The sequence below is a fragment of the Balaenoptera acutorostrata genome, chromosome 5 (genome assembly GCF_949987535.1).
Source record: "Balaenoptera acutorostrata chromosome 5, mBalAcu1.1, whole genome shotgun sequence".
Lineage (NCBI taxonomy): Eukaryota > Metazoa > Chordata > Mammalia > Artiodactyla > Balaenopteridae > Balaenoptera > Balaenoptera acutorostrata.
This window is the reverse complement of record NC_080068.1, coordinates 29094659-29122611: the sequence shown is the minus strand read 5'-3', so window position 1 is coordinate 29122611 and position 27953 is coordinate 29094659. Positions and strand designations below refer to the sequence as shown.

Below are 27953 nucleotides of genomic sequence, written 5' to 3'. Positions count from 1 at the left end.
GGCGTCTTTCACTTTGCATATTTTCAAGGTTTATCCATGTCGAGTATGTATAACTACTGCATTCCTTTTTGTGGCTGAATAATGTTCCACCATATGAATACAGCACATTTTGCTTATCCAGTCAATTGATAGACATTTGGGTTGTTTCCACTTCTTAGCTATTATTATAGCATTGATATGAACATTCATGTCCAAGTGTTTGTGTGGACATGTGTTTTCATTTCTCTTGGGTATATACGTAGGAGTGGAATTCTTGGGTCATATGGTAACTGTATATTATACTTTTTGAAGAACTGACAAGCTGTTTTTCCAAGCAGCTGCACTATTTTACAATCCTACCAGCGATGCATAAGAGTTTAAAGGCTTAAGTTCTAACTCACTGTATACTCCATCAAAGACGAGCCGCATATTTTTAAAATATACACTTTACATTTCATTATCCTGATAACTGTCTTACACTTTCTAAAGCAAAGACACAAAAAAATCTTCTCTTTACTGTGATATTAAATGAGATGACACTCCAATAGTTTCTTATTTTATTTTTTCTAGCCAAGGACAGATGGCAGAAGCAGTCAAATACTTGAAAAAAGTTGTGAAAATTGCAAGAAACAATTTTCAAAGCCTAGATTTTGTGAGAGCAAGTACAATGCTTGGAGATATCTACAACGAAAGAGTGAGTATAATGTGTTTCTTGCTTATACGGGAGAAATTTGCAGAATTTTAAACTTCTGTTTTTATTTGATCCTCACCTTCGCATAGCATGTTGTACAGAATGGCTCCAGGACTGCAGGACTTAGTCAATGCACAAGGCAGTGACTGGGAAGAGAAATGCCTCTTACTTCTTCCTCTTCCAGGACCTGACCGCCATCTTAGCCCAGTCACCACAATCTGCTAACACTGATTTCTATCTTCACAGCCAACACAGAGTCAAGTGATTTGGGATTTGAAGAGCAATTAAAATATGTCAATTCAAAGAAACTTTGTTATAACAGTTGGCTCTTATCTGCTAGCACTAACATTCACCTCTCTTGCTCCAAATTCTTGTTTTATTAATCCAGCTGCGATGCCTCCGTTAGGTCCCTCAGGTGACGAACGGACAATCCCAAGAGTAATTCTGAAGGAAATATGGAAATCTAGCAACAGGTTGGCTATGTGAAAGAAGAGGGAAAGAAGAGGGAAAAGTCTAAAATAAAAGTATCTCATTCAGGGGCTATTACTCGTGAAATGCGTTCATCATAATGGACTTCTGGTTTATTTTCTCCTGACTTTATCTTTTATTATGCAGATTCTCCTTTAGAAGCAGTATGAAAAAGGCTTGTTTCTCCAGTTATAATTGCAGTTTTGATCACGAGTAGGATCTATCATTTTTGAGGGTAGTGACATTCTCACACTGTGTTGATACACCTTGTCTGAATCTTTTTGAGAGACAGTGTATATAATAATGAAAAGTACTAACTCTGAGACCATACTGGATTAAAAGCCCAGTTTTCTCCCTAACAAGATCTGTGACCTGAGACAAGATACTTACCTTCTAAGGACTTCAATTTTCTCACCTCATAAGGTTGCTGTGAATGTTGACTTAATATATGGAAGGCACTTAGAACAGTACCTGGCAGGGGAAGCAAGTGCCATCTATATAAAGTGGTACAGCCATTCTTAATATCCATACCCTTATGTGATATCACACAATTCCCCTTTTCCCGAGGCTCAGAGGGTTTGAGTAACCTATGCCAGGTCTCCAAGCTTCCAGGGGGCAGTGGTATTCAAACTCATACCCTGAACCACTATAGTCCTTTATTTGCCATATAATTGATTTTGATTATTTCAGAATTATTTAGGCTTTTTTTTTTTTTAATTTTTGAATTTTATTTTATTTATTTTTTATACAGCAGGTTCTTTCTTATTAGTCATCAATTTTATACACATCAGTGTATACATGTCAATCCCAATCTCCCAATTCAGCACACCACAATCCCCACCCCCCAGCAGCTTTCCCCTCTTGGTGTCCATACGTTTGTTCTCTACATCTGTCTCTCAACTTCTGCCCTGCAAATCGGTTCATCTGTACCATTTTTCTAGGTTCCACATACATGCATTAATATACGATATTTGTTTTTCTTTTTCTGACTTACTTCACTCTGTATGACAGTCTCTAGATCCATCCACGTCTCAACAAATGACTCAATTTCATTCCTTTTTATGGCTGAGTAATATTCCATTGTATATATGTACCACAACTTCTTTATCCATTCGTCTGTTGATGGGCATTTAGGTTGCTTCCATGACTGGGCTATTGTAAATAGTGCTGCAATGAACACTGGGGTGCATGTGTCTTTTTGAATTATGGTTTTCTCTGGGTATATGCCCAGTAGTGGGATTGCTGGATCATATGGTAATTCTATTTTTAGTTTTTCAAGGAACCTCCATACTGTTCTCCATAGTGGCTGTATCAATTTACATTCCCACCAGTAGTGCAAGAGGGTTCCCTTTTCTCCACACCCTCTCCAGCATTTGTTGTTTGTAGATTTTCTGATGATGCCCATTCTAACTGGTGTGAGGTGATACCTCATTGTACTTTTGATTTGCATTTCTCTAATAATTAGTGATGTTGAGAAGCTTTTCATCTGCTTCTTGGCCATCTGTATGTCTTCTTTGGAGAAATGTCTATTTAGGTCTTCTGCCCATTTTTGGATTAGGTTGTTTGTTTTTTTGATATTGAGCTGCATGAACTGTTTATATATTTTGGAGATTAATCCTTTTTCTGTTGATTCGTGGGCAAATATTTTCTCCTATTCTGAGGGTTGTCTTTTCGTCTTGTTTATGGTTCCCTTTGCTGTACAAAAGCTTTGAAGTTTCATTAGGCCCCATTTGTTTATTTTTGTTTTTATTTCCATTACTGTAGGAGGTGGATCAAAAAAGATCTTGCTGTGATTTACATCAAAGAGTGTTCTTCCTATGTTTTCCTCTAAGAGTTTTATATTGTCCGGTCTTACATTTAGGTCTCGAATCCATTTTGAGTTTATTTTTGTGTATGGTGTTAGGGAGTGTTATAATTTCATTCTTTTACATGTAGCTGTCCAGTTTTCCCATCACCGCTTATTGAAGAGACTGTCTTTTCTCCATTGTATATCCTTGCCTCCTTTGTCATAGATTAGTTGAACATAGGTGCATGGGTTTATCTCTGGGCTTTCAATCTTGTTCCCTTGATCTATGTTTCTGTTTTTGTGCCAGTACCATATTGTCTTGACTACTGTAGCTTTGTAGTATAGTCTGAAGTCAGGGAGTCTGATTCCTCCAGCTCCATTTTTTTCCCTCAAGACTGCTTTGGCTATTCGGGTTCTTTTGTGTCTCCATACATATTTTAAGATTTTTTTGTTCTAGTTCCATAAAAAATGCCATTGGTAATTTGATAGGGATTGCATTGAATCTGTAGATTGCTTTGGGTAGTATAGTCATTTTCACAATATTGATTCTTCCAATCCAAGAACATGGTATATCTCTCCATCTGTTGATATCATCTTTAATTTCTTTCATCAGTGTCTTACAGTTTTCTGCATACAGGTCTTTTGTCTCCCTAGGTAGGTTTATTCCTAGGTATTTTATTCTTTTTGTTGCAATGGTAAATGGAAGTGTTTCCGTAATTTCTCTTTCAGATTTTTCATCATTAGTGAATAGGAATGCAAGATATTTCTGTGCATTAATTTTGTATCTTGCAACTTTACCAAATTCATTGATTAGCTCTAGTAGTTTTCTGGTGGCATCTTTAGGATTCTCTATGTATATTATCACGTCATCTGCAAACAGTGACAGTTTTACTTGTTCTTTTCCAGTTTGTATTCCTTTTATTTCTTTTTCTTTGATTGCCATAGCTAGAACTTCCAAAACTATGTTGAGTAATAGTGGTGAGAGTGGACATCCATGTCTTGTTCCTGATCTTAGAAGAAATGATTTCAGTTTTTCACCATTGAGAATGATGTTTGCTGTGGGTTTGTCATATATGACCTTTATTATGTTGAGGTAGGTTCCCTCTGTGCCCACTTTCTGGAGAGTTTTTATCATAAATGGGTGTTGAATTTTGTCAAAAGCTTTTTCTGCATCTATTGAGATGATTATATGGTTTTTATTCTTCCATTTGTTAATGTGGTGTATCACATTGATTGATTTGCTTATATTTTTTTTTATAAATTTATTTATTTATTTATTTTTGGCTGTGTTGAGTCTTCATTTCTGTGCGAGGGCTTTCTCCAGTTGTGGTGAGCGGGGGCCACTCTTCATCGTGGTGTGCGGGCCTCTCACTGTCACGGCCTCTCCCTGTGGAGCACAAGCTCCAGACGCACAGGCTCAGTAGTTGTGGTTCATGGGCCCAGTTGCTCCGTGGCATGTGGGATCTTCCCAGACCAGAGCTCGAACCCATGTCCCCTGCATCGGCAGGCAGACTCTCAACCACTGTGCCACCAGGGAAGCTCGATTTGCGTATATTGAAGAATCCTTGCATCTCTGGGATAAATCTCACTTGATCATGGTGTATGATCCTTTTAATGTGTTGTTGGATTCTGTTTGCTAATATTTTGTTGAGGATTTTTGCATCTATATTCATTGGTGATATTGGTCTGTAATTTTCTTTTTTTTTAGTATCTTTGTCTGGTTTTGGTATCAGGGTGATGTTGGCCTCATAGAATGAGTTTGGGAGTGTTCCTTCCTCTGCAATTTTTTGGAAGAGTTTGAGAAGGATGGGTGTTAGCTCTGCTCTAAATGTTTGATAGAATTCACCTGTGAAGCCATCTGGTCCTGGACTTCTGTTTGTTGGAAGATTTTTTTTTTAATTATTATTTTTTTTTAATGCTATTCTTGTCTGCTTACATTCTTTTTTTATTTATGTATGTATGTATGTATGTATGGCTGTGTTGGGTCTTCGTTTCTGTGCGAGGGCTTTCTCTAGTTGTGGCAAGCGGGGGCCACTCTTCATAGCGGAGTGGGGGCCACTCTTCATCACGGCCTCTCGTTGCCGAGCACAGGCTCCAGACTTGCAGGCTCAGTAATTGTGGCTCACGGGCCGAGTTGCTCCGCGGCATGTGGGATCTTCCCAGACCAGGGCTCGAACCCACGTCCCCTGCATTGGCAGGCAGATTCTCAACCACTGCGCCACCAGGGAAGCCCTGGAAGATTTTTAATTACAGTTTAAATTTCATTACTTGTGATTGGTCTGTTCGTATTTTCTATTTCTTCCTGGTTCAACCTTGGAAGGTTATACCTTTCTAAGAATTTTTCCATTTCTTCCAAGTTGTCCATTTTGTTGGCATAGAGTTGCTTGTAGTAATCTCTGCGATGTCTGTTGTAACTTCTCCTTTTTCATTTCTAATTTTATTGATTTGAGTCCTCTCCCTCTTTTTCTTGATGAGTCTGGCTAATGGTTTATCAATTTTGCTTATCTTCTTAAAGAACCAGCTTTTAGTTTCATTGATCTTTGCTATTGTTTTCTTTGTTTCTATTTCATTTATTTCAGCTCTGATCTTTATGATTTCTTCCCTTCTGCTAACTTTGGGTTTTGTTTGTTCTTCTTTCTCTAGTTCCTTTAGGTGTAAAGTTAGATTGTTTACTTGAGATTTTTCTTGTTTCTTTAGGTAGGCTTGTATAGCTATAAACTTCCCTCTTAGAACTGCTTTTGCTGCATCCCATAGGTTTTGGATCATCGTGTTTTCATTGTCATTTGTCTCTAGCTATTTTTTGATTTCCTCTTTGATTTCTTCAGTGATCTCTTGGTTATTTAGTAACGTATTGTTTAGCCTCCATGTGTTTGTGTTTTTTATGTTTTTTTCCCTGTAATTCATTTCTAATCTCATAGCATTGTGGTCAGAAAAGATGCTTGATATGATTTCAATTTTCTTAAATTGAAATTGACTGAGGCTTGATTTGTGACCCAAGATGTGATCTATCCTGGAGAATGTTCCATGCGCACTTGAAAAGAAAGTGTAATCCACTGTTTTTGGATGGAATGGCTTATAAATATCAATTAAGTCTTTCTGGTCTATTGTGTCATTTAAAGCTTCTGTTTCCTTATTTATTTTCATTTTGGATGATCTGTCCATTGGTTTAAGTGAGGTGTTAAAGTCCCCCACTATTATTGTGTTACTGTCGATTTCCTCTTTTATAGCTGTTAGCAGTTGCCTATGTAAGGTGCTCCTATGTTGGGTGCATATATATTTATAATTGTTATATCTTCTTCTTGGATTGATCCCTTGATCATTATGTAGTGTCCTTCCTTGTCTCTTGTAACATTCTTTATTTTAAAGTCTATTTTGTCTGATATGAGTATTGCTACTCCAGCTTTCTTTTGATTTCCATTTGCATGGAATATCTTTTTCTGTCCCCTCACTTTCACTCTGTATGTGTCCCTAGGTCTAAAGTGGGTCTCTTGTAGACAGCATATATATGGGTCTTGTTTTTGTATCCATTCAGTAAGCCTGTGTCTTTTGGTTGGAGCATTTATTCCATTCACGTTTAAGGTAATTATCGATATGTATGTTCCTATGACCATTTTCTTAATTGTTTTGGGTTTGCTTTTGTAGGTCCTTTCTTCTCTTGTGTTTCCCACTTAGAGAAGTTCCTTTAGCATTTGTTGTAGAGCTGGTTTGGTGGTGCTGAATTCTCTTAGCTTTTGCTTGTCTTTAAAGCTTTTGATTTCTCCATCGAATCTGAATGAGATCCTTGCCAGGTAGAGTAATCTTGGTTATAGTTTCTTCCCTTTCATCACTTTAAGTATATCATGCCACTCCCTTCTCGCTTGTAGAGTTTCTGCTGAGAAATCAGCTGTTAACCTTATGGGAATTCCCTCGTATGTTATTTGTCATTTTTCACTTGCTGCTTTCAATAATTTTTCTTTAATTTTTGCCAATTTGATTACTATGTGTCTCGGCATGTTTCTCCTTGGGTTTATACTGTACGGGACTCTCTGCGCTTCCTGGATTGGGTGGCTATTTCCTTACCCATGTTAGGGAAGTGTTCAACTATAATCCCTTCAGATATATTCTCTGGTCCTTTCTCTCTCTCTTCTCCTTCTGGGACCCCTATAATGCGAATGTTGTTGTGTTTAATGTTGTCCCAGAGGTCTCTTAGGCTTTCTCATTTCTTTTCATTCTTTTTTCTTTATTCTGTTCTGCAACAGTGAATTCCACCATTCTGTATTCCAGGTAACTTATCCGTTTTTCTGCCTCAGTTATTCTGCTATTGATTCCTTCTAGTGTAGTTTTCATTTCAGTTATTTTATTGTTCATCTCTGTTTGTTTGTTCTTTAATTCTTCTAGGTCTTTGTTAAACATTTCTTGCATCTTCTTGATCTTTGTCTCCATTATTTTTCCGAGGTCCTGGATGATCTTCACTATCATTATTCTGAATTCTGTTTCTGGAAGGTTGCCTATCTCCACTTCATTTAGTTGTTTTTCTGGGGTTTTATCTTGTTCCTTCATCTGGTACATAGCCCTCTGCCTTTTCATCTTGTCTATCTTTCTGTGAATGTGGTTTTTGTTCCACAGGCTGCAGGATTGTAGTTCTTCTTGCTTCTGCTGTCTGCCCTCTGGTGCATGAGGCTATCTAAGAAGCTTGTGTAAGTTTCCTGATGGGAATGACTGGTGGTGGGTAGAGCTGACTGTTGCTCTGGTGGGCAGAGCTCAGTAAAACTTTAATACACTTGACTGTTGATGGGTGGGACTGGGTTCCCTCCCTGTTGGTTGTTTGGCCTGAGGCAACCCAACACTGGAGCCTACCTGGGCTCTTTGGTGGGGCTAATGACAGACTCTGGGAGGTCTCATGCCAAGGAGTACTTCCCAGAACTTCTGCTGCCAGTGTCCTTGTCCCCACAGTGAGCCACAGCCATGCCCCGCCTCTGCAGGAGACCCTTCAACACTAGCAGGTAGGTCTGGTTCAGTCTCCCCTGGGGTCACTGCTCCTTCCCCTGGGTCCTGATGCACACACTATTTTGTGTGTGCCCTCCAAGAGTGGAGTCTCTGTTTCCCCCAGTCCTGTTGAAGTCCTGCAATCAAATCCCACTAGACTTCAAAATCTGATTCTCTAGGAATTTCTCCTCCCATTGCCAGACCCCCAGGTTGGGAAGCCTGACGTGCGGCTCAGAACCTTCACTCCAGTGGGTGGACTTCTGTGGTATAAGTGTTCTCCAGTCTGTGAGTCACCCACCCAGCAGTTATGGGATTTGATTTTACTGTGATTGTGCCCCTCCTACCATCTCATTGTTGCTTCTCCTTTGTCTTTGGATGTGGGGTATCTTTTTTTGGTGAGTTCCAATGTCTTCCTGTCGATGATTGTCCCTATTTAGGCTTTTTTTTTTTTAAAGGAAATAAGAGCTTGAAATTAATTTGAATGAATAAAATTACTATCTTCAGTTCCTGCTATGGGAAGCATGCTTTCAAACAGGGCATCTCATCTCTTTTTACACCCCTCTCTCTTGCTCACCCTGGCTCATTGGTCTCCTCCCTCCACTCCCCTCTCACTCACAATTAGTAACCCCCTTTTTTCTTGACTGTCACCCTCTTTCTTCTCTCCTCTTCCCTCACCCCCCTTGCTCTCTTCTCTCCTGCCCCTGTCTTTCTAGAACTGCTCTCTCCCTCTCAGTTGTCCTCTCCTCTCCCTCTGGTCTCCCCTGATTTGTTGTCCCTCTTTCTTTGTGCCCCCCCAGTCTTTCACCCCCAGGTTTTTCTCTCTGCTGGGTGCTCCTTCTGCCACCCCCATTTCTGTGATCTACCCTCTGCCTCTGGTGACTCCTGTCTTGTTGTATTTGTATTTCCTTTTGTTTGCTTTTCAGGATACAGTGGCAAAAAAAAAAAAAAGAGAGAGAGACAAGGCTTATGCCCTTGTAAGGCTTACAGTCTAATGGACAAGCTTATCCTATAGTGGCAGAATTGACATTTCTAGTAAATATAGTCCTACCTTTTAAAAGGATTGTTCTTCAAAAGAGAAGTGCAAAAAGCACAAATTGTTTTACCCTACCACCAAACAATATCCAGAACTCAGTTTTTTAATATAATGTGGATATCAAGTATTAGCCTGTATTTTCCCAATTACAGAAAGCATAAGGAAGGTAAAAACAATAAACATTTTTGAGGGGTAATATTTTTATACTTGCATTTTCTTAATTTTTTTTTTTACCAAGAGTTTGTATCTTAACAATATGTATTGTATTCTCTGATTAGTAATTCTTGAAGAAGAGTTTAATATCTAAAGCTAGAGACATGAGTAATATCCAAAGGCTGTGTCAACTACCAAAAGTTTTTTTTTTTTTTTTTTACCAGCTTATCCTTATTCTAGTATAAAATTTGTAGGATTCCAAGTATTCATGCTCTCTTCAAATATGCATGCCTTCAAATGTACAAGTTGATTCATATACCTTCATGGTTGCTTACATCTTAATGTAATAAATAGTCACTGATAAATAGTACAGTATTAAGAACATAATACTATAATAATTTTATGACATCATAGACCTCAAGAGAAAGCTTTATTTGATACTAAACTTGTTAACGTTATGTTCAGTTTTTGTTCATTATTGTGATTCTTTGCGGGTATTTTCTCAAGTCAGAAAATCTACTGATGACTTCTCAGGCTGACTCCAAGTTGTTATATCATTACTATAAGAGTATAATTTGAAAATGTATAGCTAAGTGGATTAGAACTAAGTGATAGTTATTCTTTTCTCCTTGTAATTTTGAGACAAAGTGATGGCCTTGATGACATCCTGAATTTCCTCCTAGTTCTACAAAGCCATTTCCTAGGAAAGCATTGACAAAGAGTTATTTCATGTCTGCTATTCAGTTGCTTATGAATGTTTCCTAATTGTATCAAATGCCTTTGTTCCAATTTTACACCCAAACAGTTTCACAAACTATTTGCACCACACACTATCTATTAAGCTTTCCCTTGAAGAAAACTGTAGCAAGACAGAGGAACTACACCAAGTTTTGCCCACCTGACTTTGAATCTGCACTCAACTATTTATTAACTGCGACCTTGGGCAAGTTAATTCTTTGATCCTCAGTTTCCTCATCTTTCAAATGTCAATATCAAGATACCTTGAAGACTGGTTATATGAGGATTAGAAATTTTAAAACATGTACGTGGTACCTAATAGAGTTCCTAGCATATACTGGGTACACAATAGCACTTACCTTCTTAATATCTCAAACTCAGATCTCTCTCCTCCATTGCAGACTCATTCTCACTGCCTATTTGACATCTTCACTTAGATGTCTTCAAATGTAACCTATTAAAAACTGAACTGAACTCATCAGCTTTCCCCTAAATTCTGTTTCTCTCCCTACTTAATGTTCAACCAGGATAGATTACTATTCAGGCATTTCATAGGCAACCTTCTTTTCTCAATCTGTGAGCTCTCCTTATCTGACCTCATACAGGCCCATGGTTTAAATACCATCCATACACTGATGACTCTTAAATTTATATCTCCAACCCTGATCTCTCCTTGGGACTCCAGACTTGTAAAGCCAGCTGCCTCCCTAGCATCTCTCCCTGGATGTCTTCTAATAGACGTCTCAAGTTTAATGTGATTCCTTCCTCTTTGACCTACTTCTCCCCAGGCTTCCACATCTTAATAAATGGTACCATTATCCATCAACTCGATTGCTCAAGCCAATAATCTGGATATTCTTGATTCATCTTTCCCTTCCTGCTCCATATCCAATCCAGAAGCACAATCTGGCCTTCATGCCACCAAAACGCATCTCAAATCCACCCACTTCTTCTCTCTATCTCTGCTACTATCACCACATCTGGTTATGACACTATGTTTTCTCACTTGTACTATTGCAATAAGCTCTGAACCCATTTCCCCATTTCTCCTCCATCCAATCCAGTCTCCACACAGAAGCCCAAGTAATCCTTTCAAAATGTAAATAAAATCATGTTATTTCTCGGCTTAAAATACTTCCTTTGCTTCCCAGTCTTCTGAGAACATAAATATAAATCCTCACCCTGACTTGAAACAATCTATATGAGATGCATTACCTCCCCCACTCCCAGTCTCTGACTTTATTGCCTTCTACTTTATGCTCTCCACCAGAGCCAAAGGGACTTTTGTGGAGTTCTTCAAACATGCTTAGCTGATTTCTGCCTGAGGACATTTGCTTTAGCTGGAATGCTTTGCGTGGACCACTCCCCAATCTGAACTTCACATTGCTGGCTTCTTGTCATTCAGAGCTCAGCTAAATGCCACAACTTCAGAAAGGTCTTCCCTGAGTCAACCCAATCAAAAGTAGCCACCAACTCACTCTTTAATACTACTTTAATTTTCCATGCAGCACTTGTCTCATAGTTTTCTTGTTTGTGATATTTTTCTTCTTGTTGTTGAATGTGTCTAGAATGGAAGCTTAATGAGAAAAGAGATCAGATCTGCCTTTTTTAAAATTTCATTACAATTTCTAGAAGAGAACCTGGCACAGAGTTGGTGAACAAAAATATGCGAGTTCATTGAATCAATCCATAAATTTGTAACCAATTTTATACCAGTTGAGAGTAGTAGCCTCTCACTTTTGAATTCCAAACTTCTGTTTCATTTTTGTCCAATATTTTGGCATTTTGAAAACTTGCACTGAATCTTTAAAAGCAACTCTAATATTACTGATATTTGTCAGTCTACCTTTTAAGAACCTCTACCAACTGCCCTTATCATACCTTTTCTGGCTTCATATTATTCATGCAATGTATTCTAATTGTATTCTTAACAGTAATTTCCAAGAAATAATATTGTTATAAGACCACAATTATAATATAAAACTGTATGTGGAAAAATACAGTTTTCTCTAATTATTATAGTGTTATTATATTTTAAGTTAACACATCTTAAAAACATCCTAATTAGTTTACCTTTTACTATATAATCATGGAAGATGGGCCACCCATCCCACCCACCTGATGTGATTGGTTTTTAATTGAAAATATATCATCAATGTAAAGGGGTCAAGTGAGAATATTTTAGGGAAAATAACTAGGTATAGATCCTTCATGACATCTTTTATTCTCTAATAAGAGCAGAGCATAATCACATAGTTAAAACAAAGGTAGCTCCAACACTAACACAGTAAGGAAATTGTTTAAGAAAAGATTCTTCCTTAGTCCTGAGAAAATGCCCATTTATTTTGAGCTTGCTCATTGGACAGAGTGACAATTCAGACACTAAGAAGGATCTGATAATAATCACAATAATGCATGAAAATTCTATGTTATAGTGTAATAATTCAAGTTGTGTTTCAACATCTATGATGTCAAGATCTTGTCCTGAAATTGTCCACCTAATGCTTATTAGTGATATTTATAACATTAAATGAAGTTTTCTCTTCCAATAAGATGCACTTATGAAGTGAATAAATTCACTTCTATAAATTCACTTCTGATTTCCCAAACTCATATTTAAGATTGCCAGGATTAATTACTAGAATCTTCTGAATTTTATAACAGCATAGGGATTCACTGATAACAGGAACTGTGGAAAGTTGGACAGAACCTTTAGAGAAGAGATTAAATTTCGATAGTAAACTCTTTAAGAATGAAAAATCTGGAAATACAATGCACATTAATGAAACCTCGTTCTAAAAAGGTATGTATAAAAATTCTTGCATCTGTGAAGAACTAATGTTATATTTCTTAAGGGTGCCTTAAACTAGAAAAATCTAGCTTGATACCAGTTTTATGACAGGTATGTGTGTGTCTCAAGATTGAACACTAGACACAATTTGAGGGAAGAATAATTACCTAATTACAATGCCTAATTACCTATTATAATAATAGAAGTATTCAGGGGGAAAAGCATTTGTTAAAAAAGATCTAATAAAAGTTATAGGCAGATGACTACTTCCACTAGCAGCAAGCTCACCTACTTGACCTTAAACTTTGTTCACTGCTAAATCTCTACTGCCTGGCATGGGCCTGGTAAATAGTAGTTATTCATTGGATGAATGAGTTTGTTCCAAAATAATAATATATCAAAAAAATTCTGGAAATTCAAATATATGTCCATTTATTTATGGTCCCTAATTCTCCTAATTGAGACTCTCACCTAAAGCAATGAACAGCCTAAAGCTCAGGATTATAGCTAGAACAATAATTAGATATTTATACTTCTCTGTTTTTAAAAATAGAAACGTTTGGTCTAGTCATATATTTTCATCTATTTTGTCCCATATCTTTGATATCTAACAGGGCAATCTATAATTTTAATTAGTTTTATTGTCTTCAATATTGATATTATTTCTCAATCATATAATTTATTTCATTGGCATACAAATATCTTTGCTATACTTTTATATTTTCTTAATTAAGTGATCTTAGTCTCATATAAATCCTGTTTTATGCTTTGAAATAAGAGAAAGAGTTGTTCACCTCAACAAACAAAAATTGTTATTGATGTAATATAGAGGAAGTCTGTTTAAATTAGAAAATTTAATTGGAGTGAGCCATTTGAATGGTTCACCTAAATTGTCCCTGTGGGTATATAGCAGTGTTACATGTGCTGCTCATGTATGTAACATAACTGTCACATAAGCCCTACTCCTCCCCCTCCTCACCTTGCCAGCAGCCTCTTTATTCAATCAGTTTTTCTGCTCTTTGGACTCTATGACTGTACAGAGATGTGTGGTTGTTGAGTATGCATTTTACCTGTAATGAAATATGGTATAAAGCTGTTTCTATGGTGTTTTTTTCATTTCCAGTTCCTTCATAAAACATTGTGAGAAAAATGACTTGAAAGCTCATAGTAAAACATTTCTCTTCAAGAGTGTGTATACACGTTTTTGTGCATATGAGAGAGAGAAAGAAAGGAGAGGGGAGGAAAGGGAAGAGGATGGACTCCCCAGGGTTATAAATCAGTGAAGAAAGGAAATTTTTCTTCCCTAGAGTCTTTACAAGTATAGCTTAATCGTAAAAATAATATCCCCTTTTGAGGAAGAGTTTTTAAGGAGGATTTTTAGAAGACTTGGGGAGGTGGCAGAAGATAGTCTTTTCTCTGAGGCTCAATTTCATTATTTGTAAAATAAGAATAATATTTCCTCATAGGGTGACCTATGAAAGCTAATGACATAATACATATGAAGTATTTACCACTGTCCCTGACACTTCATAAGAATTAGGTAAATGTTATTTATTTGTAGACAATAGCTTTTAAAAGGAGAGATGAGAATGAGAAAGAAAGAAAGAGAAAGAAAGAAAGAAAGAAAGAAAGAAAGAAAGAAAGAAAGAAAGAAAGAAATGGAGAAAGAGAGAGAGAAAGGAAGAGAGAAGGAGAGAGAGAGGGGGGAGGGAGGAAGGAAGGAAGGAAGGAGGGAAAGAAAGAAGGAAGGGAAGGGGAGGAAACCTTGAATTTTTGCAACTTAAAATGTTGCAAGGGACTTGGAGAAGATATAAACATTTAAATGATCTTCTGAGTTATGCTAGTGCTGTTGTCAAGACCATGTTATTTCAAAATCTTGTCTTCTTCCACATTCTTAGTCAAGAATATGTGCACATGGGAAAACATGAGTAATAATGGAAGAGCAGGAATATACATCCATTTTCACTCACCACTGATTAAATGGGTTGGCTAGAATGATCTCTTGCTGAAAGAGACTGAAAACAAAACCTGGTTAAAAAGATTTCATTTGGTAAATCCAATGCAACAAGTAAGAAAATTCCATCCAAATCAATGTGTATCAGTTCACTCTTTCCCAAACTTCTTTTTTCTTCCTTATATTAGGAAGCAAAATGCTAATATTTGACCATTTTTAATCCAAAAAAGATTAAGTTTCATACAGTTCAACCTGGTAGATACACCTTTCTTGGTGAATGAACTTCAAGATATTGCATGGTTATTAATCACAGCTTTTAAAAGGAAACTTACTTATTCTAATAGAGGCCCCACTTGCCATCTCTTTCTTCTTGAAGATGAACTGCTAAAACTGTGGAAGGATCACTGTGGCACATGCCAAGGTGGGCAGACATGTGGAATGCTAAATTAAAATTAAGAAAAAAATTATTTCTCTTACATTTTTAGGGATACTACAACAAAGCTTCTGAATACTTTCAGCAAGCTTACGACACGACAGCAGAGATAACGAACATACCTCTGATGGATGAGACAAAAGTTCATTATGGAATAGCAAAAGCTCATCAGATGATGCTGACCATTAATAGTTATATAGAATCCGCAGATCTCACCAGCCTTGACTACCTGCTGTCATGGAAGGAGAGTAGAAGTGACATTGCACCTGATCCAACTATTGGTAAGGGCTTGGTTTCTGAAAACAATTTAGATCTTTATACCATTCTTAATGGCTAAGTCATTTTCATTGCAAAGGTTTATTCGACCATTGGCAATTTTATTTTTATTTATTCATTACTATGTGAATGTTGGATGCATTTTTGTGCTGTATCATACCTTCAATGTGTAAGGGAAGCATACAATATTGATAGATTTATTCAACTTGATAAATCACCATTTTTTCAGTTATCTTAAATATTCAACAGTAGGTACTGATCAGTTGTAAGGAATATGAAATAGGTTTATGTTTTAAAAAATGTTCAGTATTGTACCTTATGGACAAGAACAAATGTTCATAGATGCTAGTTAGTATTATACTCTTACTTTTCTGATGATAGTAAGTTTTCCTATTTTTTCTCAATTCAGGTGTGAATGCTAATTGAGAAAATATTTGATAGTAATTTCTCTTAATTCTACTTTTTTTCCTTACATACTTTTCTTGTGATAATTAGTCAAAATAGTCAATTAAAAACAAATAACTAGGGATTGACATGTATACACTGATGTGTATAGAATTGATGACTAATAAGAACCTGCAGTATAAAAAAACAAACAAACAAAACAACTAATACTAAACTTTCATTGGGTTATTTGTATGGAAATGTGTTAATATAAATGTTTCAGACATTACATGAAATTTCTAAAAATCTTATATGTTCTGGTATAATGTTATAAGTCATAATTCTAGTTATTACTTTAAAATGTATATCTCAGAAATAACAGCAACAACAAAAAAATGCAAATGCTCAGGCCTTACTCCAGACCTAATGAGGGAAGAACTCAGAAATCTGTTTAACAAGCTTGCCGGGTGATTTTGATGCACAGCAAAGTTTGAGAGCCACTACTCTAGAATAATTTGACTAAAACATGGGATTTATGCAGGGTAGGTAGTGGTAAATAAAGTTGTAAGGGAAATTTAGGACTGCATTATCGTGACAGGGCAATATATTAAATTTTAATGTAGTGAGAAAAAATAAATAAATAAAATTAAATTAAAAAAAAAAAACAACTAACTAGAGGGGGAATGTAAGGGTCAGTTTTATGTATCAACTTGACTGGGCTCTAGTCCCCAGTTAAGAATTTCATTCTTTTTTATGGCTGAGTAGTATTCCATTGTGTGTGTGTGTGTGTGTGTGTGTGTGTGTGTGTGTGTGTGAATGGCACATCTTCTCTATCCATTAATCTGTTGATGGACACTTAGGTTGTTTCCATACCTTGGCAATCGTAAATAATACTAATATGAACATTGGGGTGCAAGCATGTTTTTGAATTAGTGGAAGTTTTTTTTTTGTCTATATACTCAGGAGTGGAATTGCTGGGCATCTCCTATTTGGAACTCTTTTTTTTTTTTCCCCTTAGGTCATTTAGATGAAACAATAATTTGTTTTGGTGTTTATTTCCTCCATAGAATAAATAGTAAATAATAGTAAATTTGGCACAAAGAAATTTTATTGGTTCTTTTACATCAGTAGAATACCACTTCACCACTGTCTGTCCTCTAGTTAGAAAATAAGGAAAGGTCTCGTTCCTAATAGATCCATAATAAGAGAAAGCAAGATGAAGTCTTCAGAAATAGAGGGCTTGTTGAATTTCAATGTGCTCAGTGCTCAAGAAATATTTATAGTTGACTATTAACTAACTACTTTCAGATAATACTTTGCTTATTCAGGATGTTGTCCTGTCATATATTTGGGCATTCATTCTGTAGTTTTGTGTTATCTTCCCTTTAGGCTCTCACTTTTTCTGCCCAGGAGCTAAAGCAGAGGAAGTATGATCCATCTATTAGATTACTTGTTTTGATAAATGGTTTGGTGGAGAATACATTGAGCTACTCACATTTTCAGATTTATCTGGGATAAACCCTAATCATCATAATGATAATCATGAAAAAAAAAATACTCCTCAAAACTAGCTTCTGATAAGAGCTATTTATTGCAATCCTGTTTTTGGCTTTTAAAAAATCTATTTTGCTTTGCTTTACTCTACGAAGTTATTTATTTTTCTATTCTTGTTACGTTTTATCTCCCCATTTTTTGTAAGGGCATGTTGTGCTCTAAAGGGCTTAGGAGGAAACAAAAAATGCACTTCAAAATATTATTCAGACATATAAAAAACAAACAAACAAAAAAATATATGAACAAACCAATGAACAAAAACAGACACATAGATACAGAGAACAGAGTAATGGTTACCACAGGGGAAAATGGGGAGGGCAAAATGGGTGAAGGGGAGCAACTGTATGGTGACAGATGAAAACTAAATTTTTGGTGGTGAGCACGCTGTGAAGTATACAGAAGTAGAAATATAGTGTTGTACACATGCAACTTATACAATGTATAAACCAATGCTACCTCAATGAAATATAAATTAAGAAAAATATTACTCAGACAGTAAAAATTCAGCTGTTCATGTGGTGGAGAAGATTAAATTTGCCAGAATGCTGTAAAAGTACACCCCCTTACTGATTCATTTGACCAAGAATAGAAATCTATGCCTGGATGAGCTACATCATTATAAGAGTGAAAATAATAATCTTTAAGATTCAAATATAAATGAGAAGTTAGTTCTCATACTACTGGTACAGTCAACATTTTAAATGATAGGTATTCTGTTTGGAAATAAGACCTGTAGGACATTATCAAACACCTGTTGTTTACACAGACATAGTTTTACCTCAAAATACACTAAAAAGCTAAATTTTACACTAAAATTTTAAAATGCTTCAAAAATATTTCTTAAACCACAACTCGTATTATTCTATCTTTGCTCTGCTTAAAAATCTTCATGGACTCGCTACTGTCCACAAGTTAAACATAAGATTCTCAACCCTTTTTGACCACCTCCCTCCCCCAACACACACACACACACACAATCACAGACACACACATACACGCAACATACACTATTATCACCTTACTTCCAGCTCCAGTTCCCTCCAGGGAAATCTCTCCCACCTTGCAAGGTCCTTCTCAAATGCTGAAATCTTCCCTCACCCCCTCTCACTTGAATATTATTTCTTCTCTCTCTTCCCATATTGAATGTCATTCATTTCTCTGCAAGGATTTTTCATTTGTCATATTCTGCATCCTATCATGGCCATTTCTGTAATTGCCTTGTCTGCCCAATTAGAGTATGAATCTCTTGAAAACAGGTCCTGATTCTTGATATTCCCTACAAAAGAAGGCACAATGTCTGACACCTACTAGTAAATATTTGTCAGATTAAATAGAATCAAATGAGTATGTATGTCCTCGCCATAGGCTAGTTTGCACTAACCCCTTTTTGAAACAAGATTTGTAGTTCCCTGCCTCCTTGAAAACTATGGGGAAAAAAACCACAAACTAATGATCTAACACTGTATTTTGATTACCATCCAATTATCACATGAATGCAGGACAACAGCAAGTACGATGTTGACAAAATGAAGAAATATAGAAATATTATTTGGAAATCTGAGGAGCTTTTAGGTTTTCAAATTTTACCTTTCTTCTCTGAGGAGGCATCTTTAATCTTGCTATTGAGGGGTCCCAGGTATTCAGAAAAAAACAGATCAAAGATTTGAAAGATACATTATAAAAGCTGTGCAGTTATCTTCACCTGTGAGACTTCCATCCTCCAAACAAATCATTAGCTCACAGAGCAGGCAATATTCTTTTAAGCAGAGGAACATGACCCCCTAAGGGAATAGAGCAGTGAGAGCACTCAGGTCTCTAGATAAAATAGAACAGTGATTCACCAGCAATCACCTCTCATCTTTGTATCTTTCAGAGGGAACACAGCAAATATAGGAACCTTCATACTCTTCTGATACGTTTAGATATGGCTGGAATGATTTCATACTCCTCCTTTCCCTTCCAATAGTAAAATAAGAATAGATTCTCCTCCCAAATTTAGGAATTTAGAAGGAATTCAAATTTTATTACAGTTCAATAAAATTATTCAAGCCCGAAGCAACAGAAATTGGTTGGCTCTCGAAGGCTTAAGTGTCTATGAATTTCTGCTGATTTCTCCAGAATATAGTTTATTTTCCTTACCAGAACTATTAAGATGAACACACTGGCTAGTCAGTAAAGACACTTACTGTTTTCTACCAAAAAGCATGTAAAGGTTTCCTTGAGTGCCAAAACTATCATCCTAGTTTTATGAATCATTTAATATACTTAAAGGAAAACAAGAAAGAGCATGAATTTGTCTCTCAACCTTAGTTTGTGTTGGCTTGATGTGTGTTCCTTGGTTTAATGTCAAGCCACGTTTTCCTACCCTATCCTTTTCTTGTATTTTTCATTCATGAATTTACCATTTTAAAGGATGTGAAAAAACCATATTCACAAGTGAGTCTCACATTCTATTATACTTTGATCGCTACTTCTGTTTGTTAAATAACAATAACAATGAGGGAAATGTTATGGAACTAGCCAAAAAGTCAGCAAGCAGGTTTTATATCATCCTATCGTCACAGAGCAAACCCGTCTCTAATAATGTGTTAAAAAACATGACATATAAAAAGAAGATTCTCGTGAAAATTGTGGATGAATCAAAGCTCACCCTACTGGCAGCTTGGTGTAATTGAGAGAGACTTACTCAAGAGTCTGATGACCCGGGTTATAATACCCTATTGAAGACTAATTAGCTTCATGACTTTGGGCAATAGATTTCACTTCAAGTCTCTTTAGCCTGTTATCTGAGGTTTGAAATAGGTCATTGATAAGATTCCTCTGGAGCCAACCACAATTCCTCAGTAATAGCATCTTCTAAACAAGTAAGATATTTTGTAGTCCTTAAGAATACAATCTAGAGCTTCATGAGCATTTTATTTGTTGTTTTTCCCCCATAAACACTGGTTTCTGAGGGTTTCCACAAGAGGTAATTATTATTTTTATTATCATCCCCATCATAATCATCACTATAATATATCAAACAGCTGTATAAATGCCAAAATGCCAGATGTATTACTTGATCCTTCTGCTAGAATTTATAATAAAGGAGTTTCTAGCTATCTGATGTCACATGCAATTTAACTTTTCCCTGGTTGGTTGACACTGTTGAGGTTGCTAAACCTAGTTAACCATTTTATCCGTAGACTTTCAATTCATCCGCCTGTTTTCAAACCTATGTCATACTTCCCCTCAGCATTTCCTCAGCCCCTACTTTTTCCCCACTATTCCTGGGGCCTCCAATTCCTATACATGCCTGGTTCTCTGATCATCATTATCTCTTCTTCATGCACTTTAGTTTGTGCACTCCTCTAATACCTTTGTATCTTCTGCAAATGAGTTAAAATCTTCTTGAATTTTTTTTTTTTTTTTTGGTTTTATAGAATCAGGAAAAGACTGAGTTGTGTGGTTACCAAAAAAATTACTTGGTCCACATGTTTTATTTCCAAATGTTCTCAGGTCCAGGGGAAGGCAGTCATGCAATAATCTGAAAGACAAAATGGATCTATAATCTAATTTTCTAGAAGTCTAGTCCAGGATTCTTTCCATGCCTTACAGTTCCTTACATATTATCTTATAGCTAGTAAAAGCCATATCTAATTTTTTAAAAGATTACATTTTAAATTAAAGTCTGGTTAAAAATATTCAGTGAAAAGAAACAAGTGGGGCTTTACTTTTGGCCAAGATGGAGTAACAAGGAAAAGATTTACCTTCCTATCTTAAACAACTAAAAAAACCCAAACAAAACATATAAGACAAAAGTGTGCAGAAATTGGACAACACACAGTGCAGGACAGTGATCCCTGAGAAATGGAAACAAAATGAGCTGAGCTGTATGATTTCCGCAAGCCTAGAGGAAGTAGCCAGGCTGTAACACAGGGAAGGGAACAAAGGTAGAGGCAGCCCAGGAGATCCTTGGGTTGAGGAGACTGAACTAGGAGTCCAGGGAGACCAAGATGGCTAGAATTCACAGCAAAGGGTACTAGAAAGGAGAGAGCTGCAGAGAAGGAAAGAGTGAGAGAGATTGACTGAGTGAGAGCTCCAGAGATATGCAGAGTCTTCTGCATACTGATCAGTATGTGCATGTAAAGAAACTATGGAAGGCTAAGGAAAGAACCACCCAAAAGGCTCAAGCAAAATAATCACCTAAGCTCAAACAGAGCCAGGAATTGTTTATGCTCCCACCAGCCAGAATGGAAAAGCCTCATAAAATATGGGGCATCATGTGGATGACTCATAAGCCTTAATAGGAGAGAAAAATTATCTCAAGATGAAAAGCTACTTTGGTACCACCTACCAAAGTTTAAAAACAAGTATCGAAAGCATCAAACTGCTTCTAAGTAACTTAACTGAATTCTAGAACAAAACTCAAGAATATTTATAGGAGTAAAAAATACATAGCACCCAAAAAGGTAAACTCCATAGTATCTGGCATCCAGTCAAAATTGCATAGATATGCCAAGAAGCAGGAAAATATAACTCATGATGAGGAGAAAACATATAAATAGAAATTGATGCAGAAATGTAACAGATGATAGAATTAGCATACAGGACATAAAAATGTTATTAAAACTATATTTCATATGTTGAAGGATGTAATGGAAAGATTAAACATAAAGAGCCAAGAAAGATAATTTAAAAAGCCAAGTTGAATTTCTAGAAGTAAGAAATAAAATGTCCAAGATGAAAAGAAAAAAAAAAAAACTTGGATGGGATTAGCAGCAGATTTAGATAATGCAAAGCACAAGATTAGCTTTGGAAATATAGCAGTAGAAACTATCCAAAATGAAATACAGAGAAAAAATACTGGCATGTTAGAGAACCATGGGTAAACTTCAAGAAGCCTAAATGTGAGTAATTTGGAGACCCCAAAGAAGAGGAAAACAGGAGGGAACTGAAAAAATATTTTAAAAAATAATGAGTGGCTGATTTTTTTTTCTGAATTTGATGAAAACTATAAACCCAAATCTAAGAAGCTCTATGAACCCTAAGCAAAAGAAACATGAAAATTAAACCAAGATACACCATAATCACAGTGCTTAAAATGAGTGATAAAGTGAAAAATCTTAAAAGCAGCTATGGTAGTGGTGCAGTGGCACAAACATAATAGGAGCTGAAGTCTCCCTGGAAACATGTAAATCAAACAAGAATGAATGAAGCAACTTATTTAAAGTACTAGAAGAAAAAAAGAACCATCAAACCTAGAATTCTATACCCAATGAAAGTATCTTTCAAAACCATAGTTAATACCATATAACCCAGCAATCCCACTACTGGGCATATACCCGGAGAAAACCATAATTCAAAAAGAGTCATATTCATTGCAGCACTATTTACAATAGGCAGGACATGGAAGCAACCTAAGTGTCCACTGACAGATGAATGGATAAAGAAGATGTGGCACATATATACAATGGAATATTACTCAGCCATAAAAAGAAACGACATTGAGTTATTTGTAGTGAGGTTGGTGGACCTAGAGTCTGTCATACAGAGTGAAGTAAGTCAGAAAGAGAAAAACAAATACTGTATGCTAACACATATATATGGAATCTAACAACAACAACAAAAAGGTTCTGAAGAACCTAGGGGCAGGACAGGAATAAATATGCAGACATAGAGAATGGACTTGAGGACATGGGGAGGGGGAAGGGTAAGCTGGGACAAAGTGAGAGAGTAGCACTGACATATATACACTACCAAATGTAAAATAGATAGCTAGTGGGAAGCAGCCACATAGCACAGGGAGATCAGCTCAGTGCTTTGTCACCACCTAGAGGGGTGGGATAGGGAGGGTGGGAGGGAGACACAAGAGGGAGGGGATATGGGGATATATGTGTACATATGGCTGATTCACTTTGTTATACAGCAGAAACTAACACAACATTGTAAAGCAATTATACTCCAATAAAGATGTTAAAAAAATAAATAAATAAAATTAAAAAAAAAAAGAAAAGGTAGTTAAAATGAAGATTTTTCCAGGCATACAAAAGCTGAGAAAATTCATCACTAATACACCAGTACAAGGAATGTTAAACTCCTCTAGGCAGAAAGAACCTGAATCTAGATAGAAACCTGGATCTACATAAAGAATGAATAAGGAAATGAGAAATATGTCAGTAAAAATAAAATATTTTTCTTTTAAAAATTGCTTGAAAAAATAATTGAATGTTGAAAGCAAAAGTAATAACAAAGTATTGTGGAGTTTATAAGAAATGTGGAATTCAATTAAATTAAATGGAGAAATCTGGTTCTATAAAAACACTTTCAGTTTCAACCAGGCAGACAGCTGCCAACTTGGGAACCACAATAGCTCCCTATTTGGACTGAATTTCTTAGTGCTCATCCCATCAATCCCTTTTTTGGGAACCCCCTGTTTTTGAAGCTATATTCTCATTGCCTAGTGGTTGGGTCTCTTTAAAGGGGATTTATCAACATTTTGAGTTCCATCTTGTTTTTCCTTGGATTGAAAAAAACAATCTGGTTTAGGATGAGTGATCCATTTCTATCCTGAGTATCTTTCAGCCCCAAATCATCCCAGCCTCCCGCAAACAGCCTCTGGTGTAGGCTTTGTGGATTTTGATGGCTTCCTTGCTATGTGTTATGAAAATTGTTTCAGACTCATAATATACATCTTTGACTTCAGATCTGCCATCAGCCACTTCCCCAAGGAGCCCGTAAACTTTGAAAAAGCAATCTCTAAAAATCCAAAATAAAATAAAACTAATGATCCTAAATATGTATCCAGTTGGTGATATAGTCACAGAGAAATGAAATATTCGAAGTAGCTTTAAAACAGAAATTTGACTGTGTGTCTCTAGTTGGCTAAATCCTAAAAAATGTACCCCCTCCAAAAAAAAAGTAAACTGTTTTCAGTATTCATGCTATTGGTATTTATATTGGTTTTATTATTGTCAGACCGTTTTGTGTGTGATGTAGGATACATCAAATAGATAATTACTTCATATACTAAGTCATTTATTCCCAGTATCTTTGCAAACTAGGATTTTCAGTGTTGCACAAGTTTCCTCATTTGTAAAATCAGTGTAAGAAGGTAATTAAACTACATGATCTCTGAATTTCTTTTTAGTTCTTTAAGTCTATGACTCCTAGGTTTCTAAGAAAATTCTTATGCTTTTAAAATTCACTTTGTTCTAATTAAATTTAAGGAAATCTTGAAAACCAAAAGAATTAGTATGGGTTTTTAAAGCATCATGTTCTCAATATGATTTGCAGTAAACCCCATATAATAACTCCTTTACGTTTTTTTTGCCATTTTGATATACTTGTAATACTACAAGTATATCAACATATAGTGAAGGGGGAGGGGAAAATGAAGATTTATGAGAAGAATCGTTACATAAACTGAAATACAGTTATTTCAAAGTTCCTTAGTCATACTCTACAGTAACAGTTCTCTAAGGCTTTTTCGACAAACAAACTGAAGTACAGATTTAAGGTAAATTCAAAAAGAGACAAGGCTGTGAATTTGGAAAAGGCATGTTTCAGTGATTAGCAGTTTTCTTTGACCAGATTCATCAGATATTGTGTGGTGATTGAAGTCAGGAAATCTGTTTGAATCCCAGCTCCTTCACTTCATAGCTGGTGGACCTGGGTAACTTTACCTCATCTATAAAGAAAGATGACAGTTCCCACCCCACAAGGTTGCCTTGAGGGTCCAGTGACAGAATGTATCTGTGTGGAAGACCCTGTTGGTTCCCTACCCAGTGGCCATTGCCCAACTTCCTTCCTGCTAACATAATCCTGATTGTTCTCTCTCTTCAAGTTGCCATGTCCTTGCAGAGGATGGACCTTCTCTATCCCCAATGGTGGAATATTTACTAATATAAGCCAGTCACCATGACCTCATTATACTTGCCAAGTGATAGCTTTCGGGGGGATACGGAACACAATTGTAATTAATGGTACAAGAAGATCTCCTGAGGAATTCCTAGAAAGTTTTTCTTCATTCTTAAAAAGAGGCACAAACAAGGAGATTCCCTTTTTCCTGACTTTAAATGTTGATATATGAATATGTGCTGCCTGGAGCTGCCACAGCCAATGTGCAACTAAGATATAAAAATGATGAGGATGGTGGTGGGAAAGCATAGAAAAAATCTAGATCCTTAATGACATCCTTGCATGCTACATTATCTAACCCTGTAATTGCCACCACCAGTTTTTTTGTGTGTGACATAAATTTCCCTATTTAAGCCACTTTCAGCTCGGTTCTGTTACTTGCAGCTAAAAGCACTCTGACAATAAAATGCCAAGTAGTGCTGACACATTATCACAGCACAGAGTGGCAGCTGTGTTTGTTGTCAAAGCCCCAGCAGCTAGCATGATGCCTGGCACATAATAGTGTTCAACGAATACTGAACTGTGGACAGTTTGTTGAAAAACCTACTTTTTATTAAATTCACTTTTCAAGCATTAGGCAGTATCTCAAAATCTGACATTCTTTCTGAATTTTAAAAATGCCCCACATTCTAAATTTACTTACCCCTTCTCCCAACTTAATTCCTTTTCTAATTAGGATACCTGTTCTTCAGAGGATCAAAGTTATGAGCATGATGTGGAAGAAATCAATCTAATTGAACTGATAACACCTTATTATGAATGACTGAAAGTGCTTTAACCTATTCAAAACACTAGGATTTTTTAAATGTTGGAAGATTACCTATTGCAAGAACTTAATTGTACTATCGCATGGGATTGAAATCACTCAGGGAGTAAGGGGCAAGCCAATTATGAATAATGAGGCCAATACATGGGCTGGTCTTCCTAAGTCTTGGAATTTGCCCTAAATTCAACTTCACTGAGCTGTTCCTGAATTTCAGAGCTTTCCTTTCTTCAATATAAATCTCCACCTTTAAAAAAACGCTTATTATAGTATTCAGATGACAGATCACTCTCCCCTTAAGGAATCTGATGAAAGCTAAGGTCTCTCTCCTCTCTTCAGAAAAACATACAACTATTGCATATAATTTTCAGACAGTTCAGTAACCATTGTGGAAGGGAGTAGAAATTACAAGTGCTTGCCAAGGTCTGCTTCTTTACTCTTCTGGTCACATGGAAGACTGCATTTCTCAGCTTCTGGGAACTAGGCAGGGCTCTGTGACTAGTTCTGGCCAATGGGCAAAAGTTACTTCCCAGTGAAAGCAAAGCAGAGCCCACCTGAGATACTGCAGCTGATTCTCTCCCTGCTACAGTGATCATGGAGAAAGCCTTAAAAAACACTATGCAGCCACAAGATCGAAGCAGCCTGATCACTAAATATCTACATTTGTCCTGGAAAGCCATTCATATCTGCAGCGGACCTTGTGTGAACACAGAATAATCCTTCTTTGTGGTGAACCACTGAGATTTTCAGAGTTGTTTGTTACCACAGCTTAATTTAGCCTGCCCTGACATCCACAAGCTTCAGGATTCTTCGTGATGGCTCCCTAGATAGTAGCAGTGGGAACTCCAGTGGGAGAGCTGGGATAGCAGTTTTCTATGACAATTTATAAGTTGTGTGTTTATAGGTTGTAGGTCTGCCTATAATTTTTTAGAGGCAGAGATCCCTAAAATCCTTTGTTTTTCACTTCCATTCCTAGTCACAGGAAAACAAGTTTGATAAGACAAATGGGAGATAAAACAGTAAAATGTATTCTTTATATACTCTATGCTACTGTCAAAAAACTTAAGAAATATAAGCATCTTTTCTGTTACTATCATTTAAATCATGATAGATTAATCAAAGTGTACTTCTAATTTCACGAAAGAGCTTAGAGAATTCAATGGCTTCTGTACCTGATAAGAAAATAATTCCAAAGATGAAACAGGCCGAAAAAGACAAATCAATACTTAATTGTAGCCAAATTTTTAAATAAAAAAGAGCACAGAACTTGAGCCTTAATTTCAAATTTCCTCATTCAAATACAGTTCACTCATCTTCATATATTTTCTACAAGTGACAAGTTTGCTTTCTTAGGAATCAAGTATGTCTTCAGAAAACTAATGCTCACTTCATTGGGAAATAATAATGTAGCTCAAGATCCCTTGGGTTGAAAGATCTTTTTTTTTTCTTTTTCTTTTTTCCCCCCTCTGAGAGCCTCCTTCTCTATCTGCTGCCTTGGTTCAATAAAAGAGAATTCTTGATTGCTTAGACAAAAACTATACTTCTTTTAGATTCTGTTCACAGTTCTTAGTAGCTGATGGCGTTACCAGTTTTAACCTTCCAATGTACACTGAATTCATCACTTCTAAGAAAAATGTAGCTGGGTTTTTCTAATCTGGTTTTATTTCAATTTTGTCTTTAATTGCTAGTTTGAAAAGCTTATGAAAAGTTTGTTGGTTGCTTGGTTAGACCATTGTAAAACCAGAGTAAATGCTGTAGCTGTACCAGTGCAAGGCTAGGGTTTGAAGTTCTGGGGGAACCCTGTTGTCACCCATTTATGTTTATCTCATTCCCAGTGAGGAGTCTTACCTCTGCTTCTAACTATGTCCTTTTACTTGCGGTCATGGATCCCAAATACTCTGTCAATTTAGCTAAATACTTTCTACCATTGCTAGAATTGTGGGGAAAACAACCCTCTCCTAAGTATATTTAATCCTTTGTTAGTAAGGCTCTATTTGGACAATTCCATATGATTTCTTCTGAAAGAAGAAGTTAACATTAACATTTAAAATATGAACATATTGAAGGCACAAATTCTGTTGGCTTC

General features: G+C 36.3%; 1 protein-coding gene across 1 annotated transcript in view; it reads left to right on the top strand.

The window, feature by feature from the left end:
- Positions 1 to 27953, top strand: part of TTC29 (tetratricopeptide repeat domain 29) — a 264270-nt gene that overhangs the window by 143669 nt on the left and 92648 nt on the right. Inside the window, exons 10-11 of the mRNA XM_007189384.2 lie at positions 550 to 673; positions 15044 to 15272. Of these exons, the coding sequence (XP_007189446.1) occupies positions 550 to 673; positions 15044 to 15272 (353 nt within the window). The remainder of the gene's footprint in view (positions 1 to 549; positions 674 to 15043; positions 15273 to 27953) is intronic.